The 22,868-nt window shown below is 53.8% G+C and overlaps 1 protein-coding gene across 2 annotated transcripts in view; it reads right to left on the reverse strand.

Moving 5' to 3' along the window:
• Positions 1–11,024: 11,024 nt before the first annotated feature.
• The window catches only part of CUX1 (cut like homeobox 1), a 263,714-nt gene continuing 251,870 nt past the window's right edge, over positions 11,025–22,868 (reverse strand). For both annotated transcript variants that reach the window (XM_065037091.1, XM_065037092.1), the window contains exons 15-23: positions 22,207–22,343; positions 21,691–21,757; positions 20,460–20,572; positions 19,725–19,841; positions 17,261–17,344; positions 16,829–16,885; positions 14,435–14,515; positions 13,122–13,186; positions 11,025–12,818 (exon numbers count right to left, since the gene is read on the reverse strand). In XM_065037091.1, coding sequence (XP_064893163.1) covers positions 12,758–12,818; positions 13,122–13,186; positions 14,435–14,515; positions 16,829–16,885; positions 17,261–17,344; positions 19,725–19,841; positions 20,460–20,572; positions 21,691–21,757; positions 22,207–22,343 — 782 coding nt within the window. In that variant the 3' untranslated portion in view covers positions 11,025–12,757. The remainder of the gene's footprint in view (positions 12,819–13,121; positions 13,187–14,434; positions 14,516–16,828; positions 16,886–17,260; positions 17,345–19,724; positions 19,842–20,459; positions 20,573–21,690; positions 21,758–22,206; positions 22,344–22,868) is intronic.

Below are 22,868 nucleotides of genomic sequence, written 5' to 3' on the forward strand. Positions count from 1 at the left end.
CGCACCGCACCGCACCGCACCAGGGTTCCCCGGGAAGGCTGTACTGTGCGGGTGGGATCATCCATCCCACCGACCCCGGGGAGGCGTGTCTGCAAGGGCTCCCCAAATCCCCGGAGAGGCACCCAAAATCATCAGAGGGCACCCCAAATCCTCAGAGGGTAGCCCCAAGCCCCCCCCCCCAACTCCCCCACGTCTTGGGAGGGCATCCTGTGCCCTAAGAAGAGAGAGCAGCACTTTCTTCTCCCATCGATCAGCCCCAAAGCTCATTTTTGCGCTGCATACGGGGGGGGTATTTGGGGTGATCCCCTGGCACCCCCACATCCCCGGGGTTCGGAAAGCAGCGCTGCGTGGCCAGAGTGGGCTCCGCCTGGAGGTTTGCAGGCCAGCCCCAGCACTCGCCTTCACTGTCCTGCTGACATATTTATAGGGCCCATTTCCAAGCACCTTCCTCTGCCAAGGGGGTCAGGACAGATTTATAATCCACATCTTAACGCAGTGGAACTGAAGTCCAGAGAGGTTTAAGTGATTTAGTCAGGAGTCACATTACCGTGGGCTGCCTCCCAGACCCCGCACGGCCACCCCGGGGCCTCCCCATGGCGTGTCCATGGGGCGGATAATGATGACTCACCAAAAAAATAAAAAAGAATAAGAAAAAAAAGAAAAAAAAAGAAAAAAAAAAAAAAAAGAAAAAGGATTTCCAGGAGGAACAAATCCTTTTTACTTCTGCAAAGCACCTGTAGGATTAAGACAATGCCGGTTATGTAAGGGGCGGAGAGGGGGGTGGCTTTTTATTATTGTTATTATTTATTTATTATGCTTCCTTGTCATCTTCTTATTCCACAGAGGAATAATCTGTTGAGATTTTGGGAGAAACTGGTTTGGGGGCACTGAGAAGATGTAGAAACAAGGAGGGCAGGAAGTCATAGGGCTGTTGCACAGTGATTCACCATTTGCTTTTTTTTCCCCCAAGCCCCCCAAAACAGAAGAGCTCAACATCTTCCTTCTTAGTTTGTATTTTAGGCAGCGGTGTGAAACATGGGGCAAGGGCAGTTTGCAAAAGCACTGTCTAGGAGGCACGAGTGGGGCATGGACTCTTGACTTCTCCCCTTGGTTTCATCATCATCTCTGATTTTGTGACGATTTGGGGTGAACACCCACCCTCCCACTCCTGGCTGGTGACATTTTCCCTTCCTGGGCTGTTCTGAGGATGAATTAACACCCACTGAGAGGCTGCAGCCCCCCAGTGCAGGTTACCGCATACAGACCATGTTCGCTTGTCTCCCACAGCGACTGATGGTGTTTCCACTCACCCCCCCCTTCCCTGGCCTCTCCTCCAAAAAGCCTCTCTCCCATTCATATACATTGTTAAAGAAAACACACAATCAATAGTCTCTTAGGCTGGAATTTCATTAAGGGTTTCATTGCACTCACTATTGATCGCTGGCAGGGCTGGGAGCCGCACACCGTGGGTCCAGCAGACGTGGCCAATGCTCTGCCTGTGCCATGGGACCATCCAAACCATCCTCCTGAACATCACCAAAACACACTGGGAGCCCAGGGAGGGACTGGGGTGCTGAGATTTCTTCCATGAATCAGGATAAACACTTTGTGATTGCAAAGGCTTTGATACATAAGATGCTCTTCCGCCTTCCCTCTGTGGGTTGCTGCTTGTTTCAGGATGTGTAAAACAAGGCTATAAAGCCTGGCCCTTGCTTGCTATGAAATGCTAGGTAACCTTGTGGGGCTGCGATTAAAAACCAGTGCTCTAAGCGTGGAATTGCACGGTTTGCATGGCTGCTGGTCAGCCCCTCGAAAAATCAAGTGAAAAATCCCAACCTTCAAAGGGCTTTGAGAGCTAATTTTGCGTCTGTGCCTTGACCAAAGAGATTTACAATAATTGCTGGGGTGAAAGTTTAACTTCTCCCTCGACTTTTCTCAACAATCCCTGAGGAACTGCGTTCTGCTGTGCAAAGAGCATCCCCGGTCCAGCTCCCCAGATTGTCTTTTTAAGGGTTTATTTTTAAACCAAAGCCACAGACTGCGTTTAGCAACCCATAAATGCATTGTGGGTCCCACTACACAGCCGGTGGGAGCTCCCATAGGCAGGGATAGGCTGGAGGACCCCAGTTTCTGGCTTTGCTCGTCCCTCTCCCATCACCATGGACATGGCACCCACACACCACCATCCCCATTCATCACTAAACCACTTCAATAGGAACCGCGATGCGAGTAAAGCAGAACATATTGCTTGTAGAAACACGGCCTTGCTGCTATGCTAAATGATTTAAAACTGGTGGTGAATAAACCTAATATCTGCTCACTTCTGCCAATGCTCATTACGCCGGGACTCCCTCGGAGCTATTAGCCGCCTTTAAAAAAAAAAGATCGCTGGAAGGAATCAAGCGAGCGGGGCAGCCAGCGCTGGGGAGGCTGCTGGCAACTGCCCGGCTGGAGCGTGACGTGCCCTTGAAACGCTGTGCCTGGAGGCATCCGGCAGCCGAGCGTGCCAGCTCCGGCAGCGTGCCCTCCGCCACCCGCGCCTCCCGGCACAGCCGGTTATTTTTAATTTCACCGCCTCCATCCTCACTGCGTCCTGGGGCAGGTGGGGCTTTTATCCAGGGAGTGTAATGCTCCTGCAGATTTTTCTTGCAAAACACTAATGCTGCGGGTTTGCAATGCCACAAAGTGACAGTGGGGAGAGAGAAGTGTGTTAGGGGGAGGAAAGCAAGGGTGGGAGGTGAAGCGTTTTGTCCGGCATCCCAGAAAAACCCTGGGAAGGGAGGTAGTAAACCTTCGTGGACATCACACCCCAGCCATGAACCTGCTTTCGAAACCATTTCATGGCATGGGGATGGCAAAGAGCTGGGTGCATATGTGAGCTGTCAGGCGGGCAGATGGGCCTCGGGCTTTTCCTGGGTTGTCACAGCTGCAAATTGTCCAGGAACAGTCTCTAATGAGATGTTAAGGGAAGGATTTATTGGAGAAAGATGTCACAGGGATGAAAGGGAAAAAAAAGAGAATAAACCAGGAGAAATAGCAGCTAGGTTTTGTATTTATTTGTGCAGGAGAAATTGCTTTAAAATGTCCTTTGGCGTGTTAGAGGAGGCAAACAGCCTGTGACAGCCCAGCCGCAGGGCCGGAGGAGCCTTCTCCCAGAGATCATGCTGATGTGAAGACCTTGACGTGCAAATTCCCTTCTCCTCCTCACCCGCCGACTCAGACCTACCTGTGAGAGGGAGAAAAGCCCTTTCCTTTTGTCACAAAGACCGTGGCTAAAATTTCCTCTGTAACCTGAGCTTTTCCTTCCCCTCTGCAGCCCTGGTTTGAGTGATGCTCTCTCAAGATGACCCTCAAAGGTGGACAAGGCCAACCGCAGAGCAGCTCCAAGCCAGACCAGCTGAAACCCATTGGGGAGGATTTACAAACAGGAGTAAACCCCATCCTCATCTCCCTTTGGGATGACCGATGTAATTTGCATGGAGACAGAGCATTTGGGTTTGATGAGTGGGGAAGACATGCAATCTCCTGAAAACACTGTCAGGGAGAGAGGATGTTTGGGGTTCGACCCTTCTGCATCCCTTCTGGTGCTGGGAGCAGTATTAGGAGCAAAAAGAGGGTGTGCAGCTCAGCATCAGCAGACACAATTCAAGATTTCCCATCCTAAGTGTTTCATTTTGCCTGATCTTGGTGCCTCGAAGGAGAAGTCTCTTCTGCTGCATCCTGCTGGGACGGAGCTCACTGGGCCCCTCTGAGCAACCCGGCCCCACACAGCAGGATGAGATTTGTGCTCACTCAGCGGCTCCAGGGAGCACGTTTTGAAGAGAGCTGGTTACATTCAGAAATGCAATATCTCCCGTAAGGACATGTTGCTTACAAGGGAGCAGGGCCACCGCGGGGGAAGCCACCAGAGCTGAACACCAGCGCTGCCACCGTTCTTCCTCCTGCCCATGCAAATGAAAAGCGATGCTTTTTCTGTGCTAAAACTTCCCCTCTGTGCACACCGGTGGGGTGGCAGGTGGAGAGCTCGCCAAGCGTGCAAGCGTTAGCAGGCAGATGTTGCCGTGTGTCGGGACAAGCACCCAGACACCAGTCTGTGTCAAGGCAACATGAGTATGTCCACATCTGGGGCTACAGAGCTGAAAATCTATCAAAAAACCCAAAAAACCCCAGTGTGATTGCTCCTGCCCCCTCTCACCCTAGGGCTCTGCTGCTTTGCTGCTCCCCAGGGCCATTCCTGCCCCTCCGGCTGTGTTGCTCCTGGGGAAACAGGCACCTTCTGCATCTTCTCTTCCAATCTGCCTCCCATTTCTGCTGCAGCAAGGTGAGAGGCTGTTAGCTACTCTTAGGTTGTCTCTTAAATATCCCTTTTCTTTGTGCTGTTATGCTCTGCTGGGGCCATGCTTGAAAGATGGTGTCAGAGGCTTTGTTTTGGTGGGCAGAGCACTGTAAAGGAACCAGCCACGGGAGGAAATGGCTTCAAAAAGCCTTCCCACACATCCTCTGTGGCTGTGCCATGCTGGCCAGGGGTTTTTCCAAAAGTGAAGCCCTCCTTGCTCTCCCCAGGCATCACACAACCATGGGCTCCCTCGACGCTGCTGCTCCGCGCTCCCCTTTATCCCGATGGTCTCTCTGCTCCGCACCTGCAGCCTCCAACCGTTGGGAGCCAAACCCCTGGAGATCTCAGAGATGCAGAAAGGGCTTTGCCTTTCTCACTTGCAAATGTTCCTGCAATCACAGGTCCTTGTGCCTGGCAGTGGAGGGGAAATCATGCTGCTGCTGCCAGCGAGGGGCTGATCTTTGCTGTGCGGGTTCCTCTCCCCAGCATTTCCCACTGTGCTGGTCCAAGAGGCTCTCTTGTTGTGGTTTCCCAGGGTTTTGCCTTTCCTACAGGCTGAAGAACATCCTTCTGGCAACCTTGGCTTTGAAGCAGTCCCACGCTGCTGGGTCAGGCTGGCCCTGGTGTTTCCACAGTGCAAAGCTCTCTATGCAGCAGCTTTGAATGCACGCTTGCACATGTGGCTACAAAAAAAAGCAGCACATTAAATATTAAAGGCAAACCTGCCCTTGCCAGGACTCAGAGCAGCTCTTAAAAGTGTTAGAAGCTCCAAAACCCCAACCTTCCCTTAGCTTTGAAAGCTTTGTCCATCTTTTCACCAGCCCGTGGGGAGTGGTGCAAGGTGTATGAGCGGCCAGGCTGGTGTGAAAGAGCCTCCAAAGGAGTTCCCGGAGTGAAACCACACGGCTCACAGCAGCATCTGTGAAATTCCTAAACTCTGAGAGCCTGCACGGACCCATATGTGGAGGGGAACTGGGAAAAAGCCCTGAAAAATCCCAGTTTTGGGCCATGGCACTGGAAGGTGCGAGGGCAGCCCCCTCCCCACCCCACGCGGGATGTGACACCCCAGAGGACAGAGACACCAGGTTTGGGACAGGAGGGGTCCCATCCTGCTACCACGCACCCAGGAGGTGCACTGATTGCTGTGCAGCCTCAGCAGCATCTGCTCCTGGGGATGATGTTGGGGTCCTCTCCATCAGTGGGGACCCGGGGGGGTGGCGATGCCTTGTCCACTCCCACCCCCTGCACCTCCCCGGGGGGTGGGATGCTGGCTGGAAACGGGCTGCACAGAGGACAGCGTTTGCAGAGCAAAGCAAGATCTTTTAATGCAAGGAGAGCTTTCCTGGCTGCTGAGGGGCACAGTGCTGGCTCCCTGCACCTGGGGAGAGCAAAGCCTCTTGGGGACATCAGCAGGATCGTTCATGTGAGTCCATGCCAGAGTTAAATATCTTCTCCAAGTCTCTAAAACCAACAAGAGACTATTAAAAAATAGTATTTCCTACAGAGCCCTTTATTTCCCCAAGAGAGTCTGATGGGGTGCCTCTGCTGATCCCGCTGCAGCTGGGACCTGCAGGACCCCCTCCCCGAGCATCACTTTGTGCCACCACCGCCCGTGAAGGGGGGAGGCAGCAGCACAGACAGGCTCAGCCTGGACCAGCACTGTGAGAAGGGGTTTCCATAGCGACAGACACCAGAAAGGCCTCAGATACAGGGTGTTCAGGGCAAGGATTTGGGGTGGGGGCTGGTGTGTGCAGCGGTAACCCCAGAGCCCTGTGCTGCAGCCGGTTTACTGCTGGGGTGCATCCATCCCCCTGCTGGCTCGGGGCCCCCATCATCCCTGGGATGGTTCCATATCTCATAAAAATCACACCTTGCATCCCCTCCCTCCACAACCTACTGTGCATTTTGCAGGATGCTTGGAAAGGACCTGTCCTCCTGGGGGGTCACAGTGGGGTGCTCAGCCCCACAGGGACCCCGGTGCTGCTGGCCTGCCCATGCTGGGCAACTGGGGAGCACAGCCAAGCCCCAGCGGGGTGTGTGGGCTCCCCTCCACCCCTGCTCCCTCCCAGAATACTTTTGGCTGTGTACCTGGCAGGCCACGTGCGGGCCCCCCCCCACTGCCAGTGGGGACAGTTATTCTGGGCAAGAGGAGACGTCAGAGGAGGTCGTGTCAGGGCTGCGGTGCTGCCTTCGGCCCCGGCACCGCTCCTCTGCGGGTGGGAAAGCCGGGCTTTGCGCTGCGACTTTTTCACCCATTTTGTGTTACAGCTGAGATTACAGGGGCTGAGCGTGGCTTGCTGGAACTCGGGCTTGTTGTCTTCCAGGGGACAGGGTAAAGGAATCAGCTGCTCTGACATACCTTGGGGCCAGAGCCAGGTTTTTCCAATTAAAAGCGTCACACAGCTAACAACTGAGCTTTCCCACCCGGCTGGGCCGGGCTGGCAGGAGAATGCTGGTGGAGTGGGAGCCGTTCCTGGCACGACTTGGTGATCGATGGCTGGGGCATCAGTCAGGGAAACACAGCCAATATCCATTTTTTTTAAACTTTGTTATTTTTAATTGCAAGCTGACGCAGGGGGAGACCCTCACACCAGCATGTTGTTGCAGTGTTGGCAGCTTGAGGGTGCCCATCCTGCACTTGTCAGCATTACAAAACATAATTAAGGAATCAAAGAATAACCAGGGCAATTTGGAGGTGGAGCTGAGCAGGGAAGGACTTTGCAAGCCCCTGTGGGGCTGTGGCCATAATGGGGCAGTGGGACATGGAAGCATCCTCATGTCACCCCAGTGTCCCTCCTGTGGAAGGCAGGGCTGTGAAATGAAGGGCTTGGGTTTGGCTGACCAAGGGTTAATGTCCTCATAGGAAGCAGGGACAATTTGGGGACAGTTCATGCCCACTACCTCTTCAGCATCCCTGGCCCTGGCTCCCACCCGGTGCTCCCTGTGGCAACACCGCATTTCCACCTTATGCGCCTTCGTTTGCTTTTTCCTGCCTTAATGAGAACAGACTTTTCAGGGAGGGAGCGAGATAAATATTTTTTCCGCTTCCTCTCGGAGCTGGAAAAGCCTGCGAGGCCCATCTCCAGGGAGACTCTGTAAATAAGGCGGAGGGGGAGGACGGGGGGGACCACTCCATATGCTGCACCAGCTTTCGGCCCCGGCTTGCCGTCAGATGTCTAACACAACAGGAAGCAATAAAACAGTTATTACCAGCCAGTACCTTCCAGCACGGCCGCGCGGAGGAGCCTGACTTTGCTTTTGCCCTCCTCGCCCAAAACCCGGCTTAATAACAGGGCTCCTCTATTAACAGGACTATTGGGGTTCCCGCATTATTAGGGCTTGCAGCAGAGATGCTGGACCCTGCACCCAGCAGTACACAGTGCCAACCCATCGCTGCAATTTTGGCATCGAGGTAACCCCACTGTGATTCCCATGTGCCCTCACGTCTTTCTGCTGGCTGCTGTCACCTCTTACATGGGACCGTGTGTCCTCGTTGGGGACAGCCAAGTGCGAAGAACGCCACTGCAAATGCACCCTGACCAAGGGAGTTCACAGCATCCAAATCCCGCTGTCATTTTTAAAACAACCCATCTAAAACCAGCAGCCCTGGCTGCTTCATCTATCAGGAAAGAAATGAGAGGGATGATGGTTCATAGATCATAAAGCTGTGATGCTCACCATGAGCCCTCGGCCGATAATTCCTGCCGTGTGGCAGTAACTCCTGGCCGAACCAGAGCGTGTCTTCGAGACAAACATTCAGCCTTGATTTAAAAGGCATCAGGAGGTGGAAATCCACCACCATTTTCCTGCCTGCTCTCAGCGGATAATTAGAGCTGCTCTTCCAAAAATAAATACAAATCGATTCCTATGGCCGGGCTGCTCAGGCTCCTGCCTCCAGATATCCAAACCCTTTATATCTTATCCCCTTTATTTTTTCCGTATGGGCTGTGTCTGTGCGCTGACCCGTCGCCACGGTCCCTGTGAACCCCGAGCCCTGCGATCTGTTTATCTGTCGCATTTCCTGGGTACACCCTGAACTTAAAATAACCCGCAGTGCCGGGCGCGTTTCTCCCGGCGCTGGCTCTGCCTGTGTTTGTGTTTGCGAAGCTCCGTTCCTGCCGGCGTGGGAGGCTCGCTGGCATCCTGCACGCCAGGCGCTGCCTCCGCTCCATTCAGCTCCGCTCCAACCCCATCGATCTCGCTTTTCCATTTGCAGAGCGGGGGCAAACGTTTGCTGCCTGCGCATTAGTGGTTCTGGGGATCCGTCGCCAGCAGACACCGGGTTGGAGGGATGAGGTGCCTGTCTGGAGACCTTTAGAAAAATCATATATATATTTTTTTCATATATATATATATATTTTTTATAGCCCTGCAGATGTTGCCACATTGCTGTGCTCCTCCTGCACATGGGCACGCACCCACTGGGCTGCCAGGGAATTCAGGATCTCCTGCATGGGGGGACGGTGTGGGGCTGCAGCAGGATCGGACCCCTCGCCCCTGCCTTGGGGGGGCAGGTGGGGTTTGCGCTGCAGCCGAAAATCAAGACAGATCGGCCGCATCCTGGCAGTGATTTCTCTCCTGCCTCTTCTGCCCGTGGCAAAAACTGAACTTGTGACCCAGATGTGAGCAGCCTGTTATCTCATTAACCATCCAGGCTTCCCCGGGAGCCTTTTATTACCATATCAACCCCCGCCACTCCCCGAAATTCAGCGTGGGTCTCTGAGATGGGACAGAAGATTAGCAGGTTAAATGGATATAAAAAGCACAGGTTTTCCTGTAATTATTTTCCCGAGTATCTGTCGATACTAATTAAAATTGTTTCCCATAATCAAATTCAAAACGGCGAGGGAGAGCAAGGGGTCGCTGAAATCCTTTTCTTTTGAGTCACTCAGGGATAAAAGGGGCTTTCAAACCAAATTAGCAAAAAAATCTCCTGTGTTTTAAACGCAGGGACCCAGCAGGGCCAGGCTGTGGGGTGCTTCGGGGCTGCCCTCTGAACCGGGCCAAAAATGGGGTGCTGGGGCTCAGGGTGGGTCTATATAGATCCATAGGGTCTATAGGGCATGCATATATGGGGGTGTGGGTCTGTAGGGGTGTCCAGGGGGTTGCAGTGGATCTGTCCACCTGCAGCAGTGCAATGTGGTACCTGCCCTCATGCTGCGGATGGAGGAGCATCAGGATCCGTGCAGAGATGCTGCTCCAACCGCCGTCTGCCACGGTGGGTGCCGCGGTCACACCAGTGCCACGGGCAGACACCGTGTCCCTTCTGGCAGCTGACTCAGCCCCAGTCTGTGCACGTGCTGCCATGGCCACCTCCGGGGACTTCTGCATTTGGGGAACAGCATTTCGGAGCTGCCGTCGCTCCACAGCAGAGGGTGCCTGCCTTGCTGCTGTTTCTCTCCTCGCCCAACTGTAAGGAAAACTGAACCATGCTCTGAGCAAACACATCCCCAAAAGGTCACTCAGTGACACCCAAGAAACAGGTGATGGGCCAAGTAGGGTGAGATGAGTTGGATGTACCCCAAATCCCATGCATGATGTGACAGCAAGGGCAGCCCCGCTACCCGCCAGGCAGGGCGGCATTTATCCTGCGTACAGCAAAGCCCACACGGGGTGAGCTGAATCACAGCTCTTGCTTGAATTTGCGGCTCCTGCTTCCTATAACTGACCTGCTGCCTTGTTTTTTTCAGAGGAGAAGCAGGTCTGGGCTCAGTGCTACCAGCGATGCTGTGCTGTGTGCTGCCCGAGCCCTTTGCCTCCAGCACGTCTTCAGAAAGCAGCTCCGAAAACTTGGCCGAGGTGCCGGCCAGCCGTGGGACCCAGAGCCCTCCCCAGCTCGGGCTTCCCCTGCCTCTGGTCAGAGGGTTTTGGCAGCCAAAACTGCACTCTCTGGAGCAGCGGTTGTTTGCTCTTTGGGACACCCGGATGACATCGGGGGATGGCAGGAGACGCGGGTCCATGCAACAGCAGTAGGAGTTGCTGGAATCTGCAAAACAGAGAAAACAACACCCCACATCTAACACCCACTCTCCCCAGGAGGGATTTTGAGGCAAACTGGTGAATTTGTTAGTTTTTATTTTGCATGGAAGGAGGTGACGGCTATGCCCGAGGGACAAGACCCAGCAGCTCCAGGGACAGGGGTCCAGTAAGACCTGGGCATGTCGGGGGCTGCAAAACCTCTGGCACAGCCTCTGCTCTTCAGCCCCTTGCAGCGGGGACACAGCTCCCTCCAAACCCCCTCGGCAGAAGGAAGCTATGGCTAAAACACAAAGTCAGAGCCTGCAAAGCAGCTGGGGCTTTCGGGGTCCCCTGGTGCTGGAAAAGCAAGAAAAAAACAGAGGATGAGGAAGGGAGGGATCATGCAAATGCCAGGCAAATTTACACCATTCAACCTTAGTGCCTGTATCGACAGCCTCGTGGTTTTGGAGGTTGCCTGTGCTCAGGTCCCTCTCTGGGAGCCTGGCCCGTGGGACACCGGTGTTCACCGGCAGCCGGGACAACAGCTCCGGCACGTGGGGACAGAGGTCTTGCCCTTCCCGGCGCTGCGAGACACCAGTGCCTTTAGCTGCTGTAATGGGTTTCTAAAATTAGCTGCACACTCTGCCCTTGGATTCGAGCAGGACATTTCTCAGTTGTTTAATATCAAAAGTCAAAAAAAAAAAAAGGAAGCAAAGCACAAAAGCACCCGGTCAATGCACGTCTAAGTTTATTTTATCACTTGTCCCGCAGAGCTCAACATCTATTTTAAGTCATTTATGAAGAGTACAAGTGTGAATAGCTGCAGAAGTTTTGCAATTCCAAGACACCACACACAGCTTCTAAAAAAAGCAAATTTAACCTTCCCCAACAAAGCCTCAACAAGCATCCCAGCCTTCCCCGGATCACGTTTCTGAGCTACTGATTTCAGACAGCAAAAGCTCATCTCCTCCACATCCGAAGTCGATCAGTGGATGGAGAAGTCCCCGGCACACGGCAGCATCACCCCAAACCCCCGCGGGCATCTCGCCCTGCGGTGCCTCCCTTCCGGACCGGCTCGCGTTACCCCGCGCCGAGCGGGACAGGTGCAGCTTGGTCCCTTGGGGTTTATCCCTCCCTTCACTTTATGAGTATTTTACATTTAGCCACGGGCCACAGCTCCTATAAATAAACACGGGCTGCCCGTGGCAGATGTGAAGCCTATCGCTGCCTGCACGCTCCGTCAGAGGCTCTGGCTTCCCAGCAGCGTGAATGTGAACAGATCTGAATCTGCAATGAAATATTAATTGGAAGCAACACTATTCTCCTGTCTTTGGAGGGGAATTTTAATTGAGGACCGTGCTAACAAGCTAATATCTTCCTGCACCATGCGGTCACAGTGAGCCGAGACAGGGATGGGGGGTGCTGGGACTGGCTCTTTTTAATCAGAGCTTCCGCTGTCACCTCTGTCTCCCCAAATCAACCCAAATCATCACCCAGCACACCCGCCACCAGCAATTCATCCATTTGACTCGTGGTTTCCTGCAAGGATCAAATGTTGAGCAGATCAACTATGGGGCAAGTAAAGCCCCATCCGAAGCAGGTACTGCCTGGTATTTGGTGAAGCCATCGCACCCAGAAGAGCAACCAACGCTCGGCAGAACCACCTCAGCGAGGAGAGCGTCCCTGTGAGATCAGTCCTGACCAACACCTCCCTTCACGCCCATTAAGTCTGACCTAACTGGGCTGTTTTCAAGCCCAGGGCTCCGGCTCAAGCAGAGCATCTGCTGGTGCTCAGCAGTCAGGGAACAGGAGCAGCAGAAGGTCCCCAGAAGCCCCTCAAATGGAGCCCAGAGCTTCACAAATGGAGCAACAGCTTCATGGGACTCCAGAGGCAGCGAGAAGGGGACGTGCTGAACAACCCCAATGTCGGGGATGGCTGGTTTTTATCTGCCGCTGTCTCGCTCACTCTGGCAGAGCCCGGCAGAACTGCTTGCCTTCTCACAATTCAATAAACTGGAGCAAAATAGGAATTCTCAAATATCACGACATTTGAAAATGCAAATTCAGGAGGTTGGTTCCCCCCCCCCCCCCCCCCCATTTCTGGTTAAATTTAGTCCATTCAGTGTTGCACTGGATTTTAAAAAGGATGGAAAGAGAGATCACATCTAAGAGGTGTGCCTCTTGTCTTGCATTTTCCATGCACTGAGCTCCCCGGGACATCAGGAGGACATGGGCATCACTGCAGCCTCCTCCAGGGAGGGAGGGAGGGCTGGAAATACTGCAAAACAACTCTCCATTAGCTGAGGCTTTTGATTTCCAAGGGTGGGAGCGGGGCATGATCATTGCCTCCATCCTATGAAGCAGAAAGCGAAGCGACAGTGAAAGCAATTGGCAGGGAGCGATGGGACAAATCCTGATGCGGGATGAAAGGAGAGCCAGCACCAGTGGGGTTGTGTCCAGCCGTCACTGCCACATGTCACCCGCGTCCCCGTTCTCGTGGAACTTGTGGACGTGGTCGGCGTACCTGGGGAAAAGGCAAAGCCATGTTAACTCACAGCAAGGTCTGAAGCACGCCGGTGGCCAAGATGGAAGGGATTTGAAAAACACCCAACTGAAGAGAGGTGGTTGCCTTGCTCTGTCCACCTTTCCCACCCCCCATCCTCATTGGATCAAGGATTTAAATCCCAATTAACCACCCTCATCTCCAGGATAGAGGTGCATCAAGCAGCATCCAAAAAAACTGCTGCAAAGCACCGTGCTCCATCCACCGAACCGAGGCGGATGATGCTCCCGAGCCCAGGCTGAGCCAGCCCGTCCTCACACCCACTTCTTGGCGCAGTACGCAGCGCAGTCCCGTCCCACGCTCTCGCTCCAGGCCGTTTTGTAGAGCACCTGCAAAACAAGAAATGCAATCAGCCCTGCTTTCCTCCGCCTGCTCCCACAGCAGCTTGTGCCACCGCTGTGCCAGCCCGTCCCCGCGGCCAACAGCAAAATCCCTGCCTGCGTTCTGCAGGCGCCTGTGGCTTTTGCGCATCAAGCAGAGACCTAAAGTGATGCTCTGGGTGAAACCTGTTTCACAGCCCTGTGGTACCAGTGTATGTTTCAGGGGTTGCCCTCAGGAAGGTCAGGATGACCTTTCCCTGGGGTTATTTTTGCCAGTCCGGTGCTGCCGCAGCTGCAGTGGTTTGGGGCAAGGTGGGTACGCTCGAGGCTGCACACGGATGGAGACGTGTTTTTGGTACAGGCTTCAGGAGGGTCTTTGTTCAGCTCCTTTTTCTCTCTGTGCCACTGGGTTTCCATGTCAAAGCTGTGGCACAAGGAGCTGGGGACATTTTAGGAAGAGGGAGAAACACCCCACCCCAGGCTGGTGCATCAAAGCCTTGGGGATTTGCAAGCTGTTGTTATCTTGGCACCCGGGAAATACTCTAATTCCACAAACAGCCTTCAGCTGGCCTCCAAATTAGGGTTAATTGCAATCCCAACAGCAGAAGGCAGTGGGTGGGAAGGGGTGAAGGCTGTGCTGTTTCTCAGCATTAGTGGCAAAGACTTTGATCCCAGGTGGGGATGGAGGAGCCGGGTTTGGCCGGTCCCCAGTCCGACACATGGTGTGTGCCCAGCCCAGGCAGCGCTGGGTGCTGCATTTCAGGCCCTTTTGTGTCTAGATGAAGTAAGATCATTCCAGCCATGTAATATTTATGAATTTCAGGATTTTTTTGTTGTTGTTGTTAGAGCTTTAAAATTTAATGATGTTTAACTTTTTATTTTCTTTGCTCCTTTCCTCACCAAAATAACACAAAGTCGGTTTTACTTTGAGAAGAGGATGGAAATATTGTTCTGATTTGTCTTTCATCTTGTTTCATCGTTTAATTATTGATGATTATTTTTTTCCTTTCCCCTGAAATGATAAATAAACTCATAGAAACTGTGCAAGCATATAGGAGGAGTTTGTACCATGACATGTATGTGTCCCTGCTGAGCCGTGCTGCTTGCGCTCCCTGTGCCTCCGGAGCTGGTGATGAGCCAGTACGGCTGCAACACACTCACTTGGCATAATATCTTAAAGATGCAAAGATCCCCTCTGGATGGGATGCTTGCTGACATTTATTGAGGCACCTGCCCCCCTGTGGCCCCCGTGCTTACCAGAAAGACGAGGCAGTGCAGGAACAGGGTGTAGAAGAAGGCAATGGTACGAGCTGTCTTGTTGGACAGGATGAGCCGCCCCTGCAGCAAGAGGAGAACAGAAAATCCCATTTTAAGGGGGGGTCAGTGGAAACCAGCCCTCCCCACACACAGGCTCAGAGAAACCCTGGCTGAGGGGTCCTGTTTGTGCTGGACCCTACGTAAACACATGAGACAGGATGCTTTGCCACCCATCTGTGCCAATCTCCGAACAGCCGCTCTTCAAGGTGACTACCACAAGTGCCTATGCTCTCAGCCCAAAATCACCCAAATCAAGGTGAATTCAGGGCTGTGAACTGCGGGGTTCCCCCCACTGAAAACTCTCTCAGGGGGTTGTTCTGAGCCCATTTTCCCCCAATTTTCTCCCCCGGCTCCGCCCGCTCCCCCGGTGCCAGCCCTGCCTCAGTGCCTGCCTGCAGCTTGGCGCCGCTGTGGAGAGAAACACCGGCAGTAATTAAGTCTCACGGATTTTTTAATTTGTGAACTCCAAGAACTTGCGATTTGCAGCGTTCCCTCGGCGGGGCGGCTGAGCAGACGCTGTGCTGTGTCCCCGAAAGCTGGCTCTGCCGCGCAGCCCTGCCTGCACCCCAGCTCTGCTGCGGGACCCCAGGAATGATGCCAAGGACAATTTCGTAGCCAGACAGTGCAGCCTCTCAAGCGCCCTGGCATTTTTTGGGCTATTGATTTGAGGGGAGCTGCGTGCTGGAGCTCCAGCTGCTCTCCCCAGTAAAAGCCTCTCCTGGTGCGTGGGGGAGGCTTGTGGCTGGAGCTGGTGGCCCGGGCAGGTCCCTGGGGTCCCACAGCTTGCCCTGCTGCCCTGCCTACTTGTCACAGATATCTGCATTTAAGGGAAGGTCGAGGTGGAGGCACATTGATGGCCCTTGGGAAGGCAAACAGCACCGCCTGGGCTACAGCAAACCCCCCAGAGCAGGGGCTGCCAGATGGACGTTGCCCTGGGGGATTATGGAGTGCGACTGCAAAGAAAATTCTTTGAGCATCTTCAAAACCTCACCAGTGCCCTGGTCTGCTGGTTTACCCGTTTCTCTGGCTCTGCAAAGTCTATCCTGAAAGATCTACCCTTCACCTTTGCCAGCCCTGTGCCAGCCCACAGCAACTGAGGTTCTTAAGGACATAGTTTAGCGCTACACTTAGTTATGGTTGGACTCTATGATCCTGAGGGTCTTTTCCAACCTAAATTCTATGATTCTATGACGTCTGAGCTCAGTGGGCCCCAGAAACCCTGTAGGGCTGGGTTGTGTCCCACTCCAACCCCTCATTTTGGAGGGGCCACTGAACAGCAGCAAGACCCTGATAATGTCTGAGCCCATCTGGCCCTGGACACTGGGGTCCTGATGGGAAAATCTTCATGTCCATCCCTTCAAAAGACCCAAAGTCAGGAGTAACCACAGCCTAGAAAAGCAGCTTAGAAGCATGGATCCCACCTTCCTACAGAGCAACTTTTTATTCCTGCTGTACAAGCTAGGGATTCATTATGGACATAAGCACATTCCCCAAACCACCACGCAGGCTTTCCAAAGCTGGCATTAAAACCCACAGATCTCCCACCAAACCAATTCTGGGCTGAAATCTTCTTTGCTATTCATGGCCACGGCGGAGGCTGCTGTAACAAACAAGATTATGTTCTTAAATATTCCCAAGGAATAACTCCCCTAAGTCATTTCTTTTTGTAAATGCCTTTCATTAATTCTCCGTGGTGCTGGCACGCCACCCAATCCATATTCATGTTGGCATTTGCTTGGTTTTTATGCAAATGACAACTTTGCCTTTATTACAAGATAATTCTGTATTCTGCGGCTGTTGCAGACCAGTGGTCCCACATTAACCTCTGTTCTGCTGGCTACTCAGGGGTTAACTCAGCCAAAACCTGAGCCTGCTGCTAATGTCACAGATTAAAATATGAGTCTGATCTTCTGAATAACAACATTTTTAGCTCAGAAAGCAGCATTCATCCCGAAGAGATGGCAGCCAAAGCCTGCGGTGGCAGCGGTAGCTCTGCTGCCCACCATGGCTCAGGAGAGGACCCTCTGCTTCTGCACCAACGGCAGCTCCCCGATACTGTCCCCAATGCTTTTTTGGAAGGAAGACAGCGGTTCATGGTGACCCGCTGAGACACACGCTGTCCCCAAGCTCCTCGGCCGTGCCCTGACACTGGCCTGTGGCATTGCTCACTGGGTTGGGGCTGGGTCACCCGCTCCGGCCAGGAGCCCCTGGGATGCGGTGCGATTGAGGGGGGAAAGGGATGGGCAAGGGAGGAAAGTGATTTCTCCCAAAGGCAGCCCCAGCGTGGCCCCGGCACGGCACCGTGCTAAAAACCCCCAGGGGCAGCCCACTCACCATGCTCAGCGTGGCCTTATCCCAGGGACTGAGGCTCAGGTACTTGCGCTGGCGCTCCTGCAAGTAAGTGGTACCAGAAGGTGATTTCAAGGCTCAAAAGGCTCATTTAGGGTTTGCAAATCAGGGAAGGAGCTCTGTGCCCCGGGATGCTCCCGCTCCCCATATACACACAGCCACAGGGAACATCACATGGGCACAATGACTTATTTTTTATTTTTAATTTTAAAATTTTAAGTGAATGGCGTTTGAGCGTATTTTATGCTTTCAGAGTGCTGCCCCTGGATTTCACCTGGGTGACAAAATAATTTCCCCGAGGGGTTTCACTTTCTGGCTGCTCCTTCCCTTTCACAAATCCAGACCACCTTGCAAGCAAAACCAGAACCAAGCAAATGCAGCCTCCTCATGGACTGTAACTTCGAAACCTTTTCCTACCTTCCTGCTGAAGGAGGAGAAGGGGTCCAGGCGCTCTTCATACTGGGAGGAGTAGCGCTGCTCTGTGTCGTCCCTGCTGCCGCCCTGTGGAGCAAAGAGAAGGTGAGAAATGGGGGACAGCAGAGCTCTGGTACCTGTCCCCCCATGTAAGTGGTTTGTGGACAGCTAGCAAAGGGCCAGAAACCCCTCCGAGCTGCTCATTTAGAAGAAATGACCCCCAAAGGATGGAGCAGCACAGCCCAGGGCTGACCCACAGGGCTGACGTGATCCGTCAGCTTCAAAAAGGAGCTGCACTACAGGGGCTATTTAACAAAGTCCTTTCTTCCATAGGAACTCCACTCATGTCCCCCTATTTTTTTCCCTTTCTATGAAATAATGGTCATCTGTGTCACCCCAGAGATCTCATCTGGAAATGCCTGGGATACTGCAAATCCCACCCTGAATCCTTTGCTGCTGGGTCAGGTAGGAGGAAGAGAGCAGTTTAGGAGGAGGAAATACAGTGTTTCAAAGAGATGGACCCAATTTGAAATCACTGTATCTTTGCAACCACGAACTGCCCATGAATGAAACTCTTACCACTTGAAGTGGCAGGGCATAGGGTTTCAAGTGATTACCACTAAATGCCCCATTAAACCATTTGTACATTTTCGTGTAATTGTAACATGTTGCTGTTGTGAAATATACTGCTTTGAAATCGGGTCCATCTTTTTGAAACACCCAGTAATTGTTTAAACCTACAGCTGTTATTAGCTGGGCATGGGGCAAGGAAAATGAAGGAAACTCCTTGAAAAGACTGAAAGATTTAAGTTGGTTCAGACAGGCTGGGTTTTAAACTCCTCCGGGGACAGAGGTTCCCCTCCTGCAGCCTCACCTCGGTGGCAAGCCCTGAGGATGCTCCTGCATCCTGCACATCCCTGCTCCTCCTTTCTCCAACACTACCTCTGCAGGACACGAGAAGTGCAGATTCCGCATTGTTTCTACCCAAAACCAGCCTGGAAATGGCATGTCCCGTCACCAGGAGCAGTCACAGCCCGGTGTGAGCCCCAGAGACAGACACAAGCTCCCCTGTTCCTAGCACCGTGTCTTCTCCAGCTCGGCCCCACCAGCGTGGTGATGCTGACATTTACCCAGGGTTTTCTGGACCCGTTCCTACGTGCTGCAGCTTGTCCAGCCCGCTGGTCCCGTTCCACGGTGGGTAAACCCCGCGGCACACAGACCTTTAGCAAATATGCCCTTACACACCGCAATCCGATCCCCGGGTCACCGCGCGGCCGGGAGCCAGCGATGAGACCAGCTCCCAATTTAGGGGCGATGAATTCACTACGGCCTGGCCTTATTGAATGATCTTTGATGATTATTTTTAACGTGTCACATGCCCGATTAGGGGGTGAATTATGCAATCCCCCGTGCTGCTGCGTCGAAGGCTTCTGCTCTTTAGGTCATGTGAATGGCATTCAGACAAACATGGATATGATCTTCCGCGGGAGAAACGGGCAAAAATGTCAGAGGGGCCAACCCAGTGTCATCACTGAGACATAAATAAAAGGACCAAATAAGGTCCTTCACGACTGCAGGAGTTTCCCATCCCCAAACACTATTAAAATATCCATCAATAGAACAGATTCAGTCCAGCCAGCAGCTGGAGGATGGCAGGGCAGGCAGGGCGAGGAGCCGGTGTTTCAACCCCTGTCCCTCCCCAGTTATTGTCACTTTAGCAGTGACCAGGAAGGCCCAAGGTCATGACAGCCCAGCTCTGACCGAGGAAACAGCTGCAGTTTAAAGCTCCCAAGGCATCAGCCTGACCCACTTGCGAAAGCCCCAGGGATTTCCAGGGATGAAACCTCCCAGGGACAGGGCAGGAGCAGAGCAGGTTCTAGAGAGGTCTTCAGCCTCCTCCTGGTGTTACTGGGATTACTGGGAAGCTTTTGAGCTTGTTTCTGCTCTTTTGGGGCCCTGGCCCAGGAGAGCAGGAAGCAAGGCAGCTCTCTCTGCTGGCCACAAGAAATTCAGGGTGGCGGGGAATGCGCACAGGTATGACAAGATGAATTATTTTTCAGGCTCTGACTGCAGGGATTTATTGCAGGAGGTCCCGATTTAACTGCTTGCTGCCTGGTTGGGCAGGAGCATCTGCAGCTTGCCTGCTGGAGCATCAGGCTGCCGGCTGTGAGCATCAAAAGGGTTTGTAGCAGCTTTTTCAGGGAGGAAATCTGAGCTTCTGGCATTAGAGATGCTAGACACCCCTCAGCACAGTTCAAACTGACCATTGCTCCTCTAGGCAGAGCTCTGGACTCTTCTTCACCCCAATTATCTCCCATTTTCCAACTTCCATGCAAGGTGCATGTGAGTAACGTGCAGTTTCCCCATTGCTCTTGTACACGGAGGGCAACGGTCTGTGTTTGGGGTCTGTTTGTCTGTGTGAACCCAGCTGGAGGACAGACAGACAGACAGACAAACAGCCACTCACCCGGCCGGGGTAGCTCTGGAGGAACTTGATCTTCTCGTAGAGCTTGATGTTGTCGGCTCTCAGGTTGTCCAGCTCGCTCTGCAGAGCCTGCACCGTGTGCTGCATCATGCGGTTCTCCTGCACGGGGGCACAGGGGCCATTAGCAGCGAGGACAGGGACAGGATGGGATCTAATCATGGGGGAGGCAGAAGGGGGGACAGCTGGGGTTCAGTAGCCTCTCAGTAATTAAAAATCCCCCAGCTTTAAATTAAAATTGCTCCCAAATTAAAACTGTCGCAGCTGCTGTGGAACAGGACCCCCAGAACTGAACCATCAACAAACCCGATCTCTCCATGGCTGGATATGGGCCGGGGCAGCTGTGGTGGCTGCAGGTGGCTTTGGGCTGAGACCCGGCCCCCACGGGGGGAATGCAAAACCAACCTCCTGGCTTTGAAGAGGTTGTTTTGAGCTGTACTTCAATTTGCAGATCTATTGGGTTTTTACTCTAAACCACATTCCCTGTGTGCACCCAAATGCTGTGCTAGACGGCCAAGCGCACCCACAAGGCGACGGGGAATTAGATCTGTCCTTGAACTGGAGCAGCGCCAATGGGAAGGGGGAGGCTTTGGTCCTAACTGCAGAATATGTGATATTTTTCTCTTGTGTGCAGTGGTGCTGATAATAAACTCCCTGCAGGACATTAAAGCAGCCAGCTCCAGGCTGCAGTCCTGCAGCTGCCCTCCCCACCCAGCGTACCCCCTCCAGCTCCTGGTTCCTGGCCCGGAAACGTTCCCTCTGGCTGGAGATGATGGAGAGGAGTGAGTCCACCTGCCCCTCGGGGAACGAGGTGCTGGGGGACGGCGAGTGACCTGCGGACATGAGACACAGAATCGTACAATCATAGAGTGTCTTCAGCTGGAAGGACCCACAAGGCTCATCGAGTCCAACTCCTGTCCCTGCACAGGACACCCCACAGGTCACACCGTGAGTCTGAGGACGTTGTCCAGTCTCTTCTTGAACACTGTCAGGTTGGGGCTGTGACACCTCCCTGGGGAGCCTGTTCAGTGTCCAGCACCCCCTGGGTGAAGAAACTTCTCCTCATGTCCAACCTGACCCTCCCCTGGCACAGCTTCCTGCCATTACAACCCAGCAGATGCCCACCATCCACCCCAAAAACATCAGGGCTGCTGGAGGTCCCCCCGCCAACACCGTGGGACGGTGGGGCACCCAGGCAGAGAAACTCCTATGCACAGCTATTGCAACATGGACTTGCCCGCAGCCATCACCACCTTGCTGTGCCCAGGACCCCCACTTTTGGGTGCCTCACACGGCTGCTCCCCACAATTGGGGTGTGCAGGTGCTGGGGGGGCTGCAGCCATCCCTCCCAGTGTTGGTGGCCAAGGAGCAAAAGGTCCCCAGAGCCATGACTCAACCGGCTGCACAGAGGAGCTATTCATAGCACAGGATGCGTGGCTGCAGGTTGTTTGGCTTGGTGGGACTGTTGCTGTGATATTGTTTATCGTGTGTTTTCAAAACCTTTCAAAACAGAAAACAACAACAAAAAAATTTAAAAAGGAAAGGAAGTGGGCTTTCTTCCAGAGGAGCCAAGTGTTGTTATTTGTTTGATTCATTTTCTCTTCCAGACCTCGGCACAGGAGCCAACGTAAAGGAAATATTTAGCTCGTTGGCCATGGAGGGGGTTCGGTGCGGGAAGGGCAGGAGTTAAGCACAGGGTGTTTGGTTCAGTCTGGGTTCAGCAGCTCAGAACGGAGCCGGGACCAGCATGTGCCCGCTGTGAGCAGCTGCAGGACCAGCAAACCCAGCACCGAAAACCCACCCCTGGCCCCAGGGAAGGACACGCTGAGCAGGCGACGTCTGTGCCTGCTTAGGAGCATCCTCACGCCACTGTCCCCAGAGAGGTGACCCCCCTGCCCTCACCACCGGGACGTCCCTGCCAGCACCTCAGGGCACAGCCCCTGCCTCTCACCGTAAAACAGCGCCGTGGCCTCCTTGATGGGCTCAGGTATCTTCTCCAGGCTGGGGACGGCTGCACCCTGAACAAAAGCAAAAGCAATTGTTTCCCCCCTGTCTGAAGGTGCCTGGTCAAGCAAACCCCTCCTGAGTCCTGCTACTGCCCTGGCACCCATAGCCTTGTCAGAAGCATCACTGTCAAACTGGCACTCTGCAAGGATTTGCCTGAGCCAACATGGAGACGATGGTGTTCAGCAACAAATCCCACCCTTTAACCGGGAAGGAGAAGGGCTGGATGGTCACTGGATGCCACTACTATCACCCACCCCATGCCACCACCATCCCATTGCAGAGGCACGATGCCACTCTCTGCTGGGTGAGTTGTGAGAAAGACTGAAAAAGGCGAGAAAAAAATAATTAAAAAAAAAAAAAAGAGGAGGTAATAAGACGACCCCCAGCTGGCATTGGCCCCTCCATCAGTGATGACCCCTGGGGCCACTTTGAGCGTTCCCCACCCAATGCTGGGCGTTACCTCCGCGTCTGGGCGATGCACGGCGGACACGGCTTGGATGGTGCTGAGGTCGTGCTCCAGCTTGGCCACGAGCTCCTTCTGGCCGGCCAGCGTGGACACGGCCTCCGTCAGCTGGATCTGCAGCTCCGCACAGCGCACTGGAAAACAGAGACGGGGCCGTCACCCGGGGTGGCCCAAACCCTGAAGTTTGGGCCAAGGGAACACCAAAATGCAAGAAATCTCCACCTGGAGCACTAAAACCAACTCACATGCAGCAACTCTGTTTCTTCCTTATTTCTGGGACACTGCCAGCAATCCCTGCTCTGCTCCAGGGAGAGGTGACCAGGGGTCCAGCCCACCTGGGTGATGTCCCAGGGTGGGCAGCCAGCCCGAGGCAGGACCAGTGTCACATCCCAGTGCTGGCAGCAATGTGAGTGGCAGCTGCTTGCACCAGCATGGCTGCTTCAAATGTTTGTTGGTGACCCAGGAGTACCTGGCAGCATCTTGTCTGGGCAGAGTGGGGGGACCTGCAGAGAGATGAGCCCCCAAACTGATCCCCAGGTCTGGTTTGCACAGCAAAGGTGTGATGGAGGTGGGCTCTGGGCCACGGGTTTGGGACAGACAGGTACTGGGCGGATGGCTGCTGTGGGGGGTTGGATTGGGGTGGGGGACATCTCCCAGGA

The sequence above is a fragment of the Columba livia genome, chromosome 20, assembly GCF_036013475.1.
Source record: "Columba livia isolate bColLiv1 breed racing homer chromosome 20, bColLiv1.pat.W.v2, whole genome shotgun sequence".
In the NCBI taxonomy this organism is placed as follows: Eukaryota; Metazoa; Chordata; class Aves; order Columbiformes; family Columbidae; genus Columba; species Columba livia.